At 37.8% G+C, this 8539-nt stretch overlaps 1 protein-coding gene across 3 annotated transcripts in view; it reads left to right on the top strand.

Moving 5' to 3' along the window:
* Gfm2 (G elongation factor mitochondrial 2) overlaps positions 1–8539 on the top strand; it is a 69185-nt gene that overhangs the window by 24340 nt on the left and 36306 nt on the right. For 2 of the 3 annotated variants that reach the window (XM_004643485.3, XM_023703658.1), the window contains 4 exons: positions 563–620; positions 997–1094; positions 4044–4169; positions 5470–5558. In XM_004643485.3, the coding sequence (XP_004643542.1) occupies positions 563–620; positions 997–1094; positions 4044–4169; positions 5470–5558 (371 nt within the window). The other variant, XM_023703659.1, reaches the window with a different exon arrangement.

Genomic DNA, 8539 nt, shown 5'->3' with positions numbered 1-8539 from the left:
GCCATCTCCCCGGCCTCTTTCTTAGATTTAGTATTTACTAGTATTGTCAAGCTGAACATTAATTCTAATTCTGTAGTTTTATGAAGCGAGATAGTAGGAATAGAGATTGGGGTAAATCCTACTTTTTCTGAAGATATCTATGGGTGGGCATGGTGATGCACGTTTATAATTCCATCACCCAGGAGGCTGAGGCAGGAGGAACATTACAAGTTTGAGGCCAACTTAGTCTGCATACTGAGTTTAAAGTTAATCTGGACTACACAGTACCATACAGTCTGGCCCTGCCTCAAAACAGAGCAGAACAAAACAGAACAAGAGAAACAGTAAAGCTAAGGATGTGATCTAGAAATTAATGTGTAAAAACTCTTTCCTTTTTTTTTGCTGTCAGCCGTAACTTTCTTTGTAGGTTGCAGAAAAATAAATTTTAGATAGGTAAGTTTTATTCTGCTTGTCTTTATTTGTAATTGCAGCATTTGCTTTAAATTACTTCACATTTATTCATTTGTAATTAAAGGCAAATTTTATATATTTAACAGTTGCATTTTAATCTTCTTCCCATTAGGTTTAATAGGAAATGATATCAAATCCCTTCGTTCCATCATTAACCCTCCCATAGCTAAGTAAGTACTATCTTTGATACCAGTTTTTTCAGATTGTTGAGCAATGTTACAAGTTTTCTCTGATGGGCATGTGTATCTCAAAAGCGATTTTCTTGTCTCAATTTAATGCTAAAACCTTTTTAATATAGCACTTTCACTGGCTACTTTTCATAGTAATGAACATTCAACATTCTTAAGGTTTTAGACCTTTTGTTACTCTTATCAGTAAGGTAGTAAGATATATTCTCAATATATTTTCCATTTTTTTTAGTTTTTACCTAATTATATAAATTATGGAAATACTAAACAACCTTGAGATTTGCACTGCATAGATATTTTGGTTTTACACTTTTGTAATGTACACCTCATAATGTATGTTTTTCCTTCCTTTACACAGAATCCGTAATATTGGAATTATGGCTCACATTGATGCAGGCAAAACTACCACTACAGAAAGAATATTGTACTATTCTGGATACACAAGATCACTGGGAGGTTAGAATGGATTTCTCTTCCCAATCCCTGTTAGCAGAGGCCTTGAGCATTGGCATGGAGTCATTGATGACTACACCACAACACACAGATAAGGTAGCTGCAGCACCCACCAAAGGGTCTTCTTAGATTCAACTAAACATTGAGACTCACAGGGCTGTCCTGGGCTCCACTTGGCACCAGCCTATTCAGAAGGCAGTGTAGAGTAAAAACCATAGCTTAGCAATGGCATTAGAGACTCTTTTCACAAGAGCCCCCTAGGTTAGAAGACTTGTTCTTTAAGAATGAGTATCTCTCATTATTACTCCGTATGCACAGTTTCAGGTTCCACATAAGAGAAGTTTGTTTTATAGCTGCAAGTTATAGTTCTTGTCAATTCAGATTTAATTTACCAATCAGAGGTTATATTTTCCTTGTCAACATAGTTGACATACTTCTTTTAATCTGACATCACATTTTGATTTAGAACAGGAAAGAATTTTGTTACCTTAACCCCCAAGTAGTATTTAACTATTACAAGAAATTTTTTATTTTTCTTTTTTTATTTTTTGTCGGAACTAGGGATTGAACTCAGGCCCTTGTGCTTGCCAGGGAAGTGCTTATTCCACTGAGCCATCTCCCTGGCCCCAAGAAATTTTTTTTTTAAATTTATTTTTGGGGGGGCAGCTCAGCCCACCAGGGGGCGGTGCTGGCTGGCATGTGGTTCTGGGGGATTGAACCTTGATCCCTTTGCTTTGCTAAGCTTGTTCTAAGTAGGTGCTTTAGACCACTGAGCCATCTCACCAGCCCCAAGAAATTTTTAAAATCATGCAAAAATTGTGATTCTTGGCTAGATGTGCAAATGTTGATCCCTGGGTAAGCTTTGTATTTTGGTTGTTGTTTTGTTTTTGAATGATCATGCCATACCCCTATCCTGGAGATAAAGATTTACAAGATCTAGTTTATGATACACACCATATAGCCATTTCTCCAGAACCTTCTCCAGAAGGGGGCTGAGACTAAATATTTATATAGGAAAAGAATACTCGGAGAAGAATCCTCACCACGATAGGCTCCTAAGCATTTCTCATAAATTACTGTTACATGAATTGGCATATGACATACAATAAAGTATGGGACATTGTTAGGCTTCCCTATTTGTTACATAAATTTAATAATAATCTTGCCTTCTTATTGTCAGTTTTTTTTTTCCAAAATTTTATTGATAAACAGCAATGAGATAGTTTCAAATCAAATCGGAACTTATTGTCAGTTTTTATACTTGCAATGCTGATTGTGTTAAAATTTTTAAGCATTTTTAAGTATATAGTTTATAATACTTTAGCCATTTTTAAGTATACAGTTGAGGGGCCGGGGAGATAGCTCAGTTGAATAATCACTTGCCTGGCAAGCTCAAGGGCCTGAGTTCAATCCCCGGCTCAGCCAAAAAAAAAAAAAAAAAGTATACAGTTGGATGCAGATGAAGTACCCTTTGTCCACACTGCTTGAAATACAAGAAATATTTCAGCTATCTGAGTTCTTTTGATTTTTCAATGTTTGGATGGGTTACCAATTGGTCATCTATAGTCTGGGAATTGGAATGCTCTAAAATATGAATCTTGAGAAACTTAATTTTGGATTTCTGTAGGCCTACAAATTAGTGAAACTGGAAGATTTTGATCTAAGATTGATTTTTATCTGTTATGTAAGCTTCATAAAGAGATAATATGAAATGAAAATCTTCTGTCTTTGAAACTTACTCCTTCATTAGGAGTTTCAGTTATTCAGCCTTCATGTTCTTAATGATAATTATTTTCTTTGTCAGTTATATTGTGAATAACTGGCAGCACTGATATAATGTATACATGTTAAAATAGATATTTACAGTTACTGACATTTTTTTTTCCTATTTCCCATTGTGGTGTTTAAATGATATGTGTGTGTTATGCATATTTATAAATACACAGAAATATGGGAAAAATTGGCTGTTTTAAGGCATCAGTGCTGACATAATTAATAGCATAAAGTAAAGATCCCTTGTATTTATGAATTTTGAACTGTTTCATATATTTTGTGTATGAATTTAGTCAGGATAAAAGGTATAATTCAAGAATTTTATAGCAGAGTAATTTAAGTGTGCTTATAAGATAAAGTTTATGCATAAATTTAAACTGGAAATTTTCCCTAGATTTTATATACATTTATACATTTGTGTAAATACATTTCTTCTTGGAAAATTTAGTATTGAGAAGAATTTGTAATGGATAATTTAACTTTGTAAGAATTTTTTCTATGCTGGGTGCAGCGGGCTAGCACCTCCCTGCGTGGAATGAGACTGGCCAGCCCCCAGACCGGCTAATAAAGGCTCGCTAAATTCTAAAAAAAAAAAAAAAAGAATTTTTCCTATACCTTGTTCCATGTAGCTAGGTATTTATCTTCTACTGGACTAGATACTTGTTATTATTTTATCCCTGTTACAAAGTAGGTTAAATAATTTGCCTGAGATTATAGAGTAGTGAGTGGCAAGGTTAGTATTTAAATCTAGAACTATATATACTCTTTCATTACACTTTCCTGCCTACTCTTAGGGGATCAGAAGAGTTGATAAAAATCAAGCTAGGAAGAAACGAACCATACATAGTTCAGAAAATTTTTTTTTAATTTTAGGAAAAAAATCACTGTTCTTGCTTGAAAAGCTTTCTAGAATGACAAATGATTCATTTAAGAAAGATTAAGGTCCTAGGGAGCCGGGGAGGTGGCTCAGTAGACTAAGTGCTAGCCTGGCAAGCGCAAGAGCCTGAGTTCAACCCTTGGTTCCTCCAAAAAAGAAAAAAGAAAGGAAGATTAAGGTCCTAGATATTAAATTAGGTATTTTTGGAGATATTTTCATAAAGCAAATTTATACCAGGTACATAGTACCAATAAAATACATTTGCCATTAAAACTAAACCACGGCATCTTTCTCCTTGTTAGATGTTGACGATGGTGACACAGTAACAGATTTTATGGCTCAGGAGCGAGAAAGAGGCATCACTATCCAGTCTGCTGCTGTTACATTTGATTGGAAGGGCTATCGAGTCAATCTCATTGACACACCAGGTATAGTGCTCTCACTAATACAGAGGTGCTTATCATTTAGGGGTTTTGCTTGTGTGAGTTTTTTTTAATTGCGGTCAAAAATACATGGCATAAAATTTTCCACTTCAGTCATTTTTTTTTGGCGGAACCAGGGATTGAACTCAAGCCCTTGCGCTTGCCAGGGAAGCGCTTATTCTACTGAGCCATCTCCCCAGCCCAACTTCAATCATTTTTAAGCATGTACTTCATAGTGTTAAGTATATATCTATTGATGTGAAATGGCTCCAAAACTTTTTCATCTTACATATCTGAAAATCTATATCCATTAAATACTCTTATCATGTGTCCCTTCTCCTATCCCTTGATAGCCATTGTTCTGTTTTCTGTATTGTTAGATACCTCATATAAGTAGAATCATATAGTTTCTATTCTTTTGTGATCGGCCTATTTCATCTGGCATGGAGTCCTTAAGATTCATCCATGTTGTAGTGTGGATATCCTTTCTTTTTGAGATTATGTAGTCTGTGTATCATTGTCTCTTGGTATTCATAAGGTTTGGTATTAGGATCCCTTATAAATGCTAAAATTTTTAGATACTCAAATCCCCCATATAAAATGACATAATACTTACATTTAGTTTGTATGTATCCCTTCATATTATAGTGTCTATTATAAGTTTTGTTATACTTTATTTTTTAAAGAATGATGACAGTAAAAAAGTATTTACCTGTTCATTACAGATGCCATGTTTTGTTTTGTTTTTTGTTTTTGTTTTTGTTTTTGTATTTAGTACAGGGTGTATAGGTTCTACAGGATCTCACCACATAGATAGGACGTATAGTGATCCGCCTGTGTTCAGCCTTCCAAGTGCTGGGATTACAGGCGCGCACTACCATGCCCAGCCCCCATCACGGGCTCAGCACTCCCGGACGCGGGGCAGGGCCAGCAGGGCATGCCTGGATCGAACCCCAGCTGCTGCATTCTGCCTCAGCAGATCTGCTGAGCTCTGACAGGCCCTGTAGATGCTGTTTTTGTTCTGAAAATTTCAGTTTGTGAGTGTTTGAATCTGCAGATTCAGGACCTGTAGTTGTGGAGGGGCAATGGTACACACCACGTTTGGTTTATTCCTTCACTGAGGGCTATTTGGGTTACTTCTGCCTTTTGGCTGTTACGAATAGTGCTGCTGTGAACAAGGGTATAAGAATGCCTGCTTGAGACCCCCCTTTTCAGTACTTCTGTGTGTGTATCCAAAAATGAAACTGCTGGATCAGAGGTTTTTTTTGTATTTTTAAGATACTAAGAATGTCTCTGCTTTTCTTAGGCCACGTGGACTTTACCTTGGAGGTTGAGCGCTGCCTAAGAGTATTGGACGGCGCGGTGGCGGTGTTCGATGCCTCTGCTGGCGTGGAGGTAACACGCATTGCTGGGCAGAGTGAGGACAGGATGCAGGACTGAGTGTATAGGGTTAGTTCACTATAACCCTAAGGTCATACAAACCAAATTGCATCTCAAGGAAGTTGGAATTTAATTTTTATTTTTATTTATTTTTTTTTTTTTTTGCGGAACCGGGGATTGAACTCAGATCCTTGCGTTTGCCAGTCAAGCGCTTATCCTACTGAGCCATCTCCCCGGCCCTGGAATTTAATATTGAAATGAGATCTATGTGTGATCTCAGATATGGTGTAGTAAAAAGAAATAATTTACTTTTGTATAGGAAGTATAAAGGTTGTGTCAAAGGGCCAGGGAGATTGCTAAGCAGCATACCACCTGCCTGTCAAGTGCCAGGTCCTGAGTTTGATTCCTGGTACACACACGTGCATGCACACACACACAGAACAAGTTGTGTTATAAACCATGGAGTTGATTTGGTATGCTCCTAGCACAACCTGCATGGGAGCAGGTTCTGAGAGAAGATGATGGGAGATTAAGAAGAAACAAGGGTCATAAGAGGAAAGCTGGGACCAGGTGGGACCTGACCTGATGAAGGAGAGCTAGGGACAGTCTCAACCCCAGAGTCTTTTTTTTTTTTTTTTCTATTTTTAATTTCTGTGTTTGGCACAGGGCCTCACTATGCAGATTGGACTCGTAGTGATCCTCCTGTTTTTAGCCTCCCCAGTGCTGGGATTACTGGTGTGCGTTACTACATCCAGTCTCCGTGGCCTGCTAAGCATGCCCAGGGGTGGCACTAGCATGGCATGTGTTGTCAGGGATCAAACCCCAGACCCTGTGCTTGCCTAGGCGGGCACTTAATCCGCTGAGCTATCTTGTGGCCCTGCCAGCATTTTTATATAAAGTAAAAGGATGGTGGGCAAGTATATAACGGGGTCAAGAACATAAAGCCTCAGTATTTTGCTGAGAACTCTGAAATCCTAAAGACTCTGTTATTTGTGCTGTAGTTACCAAGGAAAAAGACCAAGTCTTGACACCTGCTGACAGCAGCTGAGCTAGAGGTCAGCTTGTTTATGCAGTCTGCCTCTGGCATTTTGTGTCTGGGCCAGCTTTGCTCTAGACTTGAGGAATTTGCTGACCACCGGCTCAGCTGTGGCACAAGCACTCCCCACAGTTACTTTGAGGCTAACAAGTTAGCCTGCCCTGTTTTCATGGTTTCTGGCATAAGACGCAAGGTTCTTGGGATAAGAGACAGAGGACTTTGTTAGTGACAGAAATTGCATAGTGAGAATATATAGCATTTTCTTGTATTGATTTTCCAAGTCCCTATTTCTAGAAGGTGATGTGAAGAGAGTCAGGTGACAGCTGCACTTGTAATGGGTTAAGAGGAATCCTGTGTTGAGAGAATAGAATCATTTTGAGTATTCTTGCTTTTTTACCTTACAGAGAGATTATCTTCCAGGCATGTAATCAAACCTACCTTTGGCTCCAAAGGGAGACACTGTCTTTGTCCTTTTGAGGACCTAGGCTATAAATATATCCTTAAAAATATAGTCTCAACTAAGGAGGACTCAGTGCCTGTCTTCACCTAACAGGCAGACACATGACGGAGCCGTGAACAGTTATCTTCCACGAATTAATACACCAGTTCATGAGCTGGAGATATAGCTCAGTGTTTGAGTACTAGGCTAACAGGCTTGAGGCCCTAGGTTTAATCAGTAGCACCGTAATACTTTCCTGGATAAATTCTGGAAATGTATTTATAATAAACAATTCTAGCAGGGTAAGTTATGTCTTCTTTATAGAGATGAGTTAAGTTAGTCCTGCTTTATAGTTGGTGCCCCCTTCACCCCATAATTTCAAGATTGGCTTATGTTGACTGTAGAATCCATATTCAGTTCTCCTAACCTTAGAATTACTAATTATATTATTTCAACTAAATGATTAAAATTGATATCCTTTAAAAATGAGTTAAATTATTGAATATGGTAGTGTACACTTTTAATCCTAGCACTTGAGAGACTGAAGCAGGAGGCTCACCATGAGTTCAAGGCCAGCCTGAACAACACAGCAAGATCCTGTCTCAAAAAAGGAAAAAGGCTGGCACTGAGGTCTGCGGTTGATTTTACCTTTACTTCTGTTTCTTTGTAGGTCACTTTATTTCCTAATGTCTCAAAAAAGGAAAAAGGCTGGCACTGAGGTCTGAGGTTGATTTTACACTTACTTCTGTTTCTTTGTAGTTCACTTTATTTCCTAATGGTTGTGTGTTTTCTGTTACTGCAGCTTCATTGCATAAACTTGATATTTAGGCAGATTGCATTATTTATAATTTTGAAATGTAATGAAATAGGAAATCTGCATTTGTGAAGTATGAAGTTCTAGAGCAAGGATAGTGAATCTTTTAGAAATGAGTCCCCAAACTAAACCAGAACCCATTTATTTATCACAAAGTGTCAACACTGCCAAAAAACCTGAATACTGAGGTTTTAATTTATCTTTTTTTTTTTTTTTTGTATTTAGTACAGGGCCTATAGGATCTTACTACGTAGATCAGACTTATAGTGATTCTCCTATTTTCAGCCTCCCAAGTGCTGGGATTACAGGCGTACACCACCAGGCTCAGTCCCAATCACCGTCTCAGTTTGTCCTGGGGATGGGGCCGGCACGGCTTGTGGTGCTGGGGATTGTACCCTGGCCGCTGCACTCTGCCTAAGCAGGTGCTTTAGTCTGCTGAGCTATCTGGCTGGCCCTTAGGTTTTAATTTAGAAAAAAAGAACTCACATGTTAATATCTTTAGTCTTAAAAGAAAAAACATCATGTATGCCATAGGCCATAGGTTCATCACCACTGTTCTAGTGCGGTAGACTTTCAGCTAGCAAGAGTCATGAAAGGAGTTTTTTTTTTTTTTTTTTTCAAAGTTTTATTGATAAACATATAGCAATGAGACAGTTTCAAATCAAATCAAAAGTACACTTTCAACAAATAATACACTGCATATATTC

This window comes from Octodon degus, unplaced genomic scaffold (genome assembly GCF_000260255.1).
Source record: "Octodon degus isolate 3935 unplaced genomic scaffold, OctDeg1.0 scaffold00177, whole genome shotgun sequence".
Lineage (NCBI taxonomy): Eukaryota > Metazoa > Chordata > Mammalia > Rodentia > Octodontidae > Octodon > Octodon degus.
This window is presented reverse-complemented; position numbering and strand designations above follow the sequence as displayed.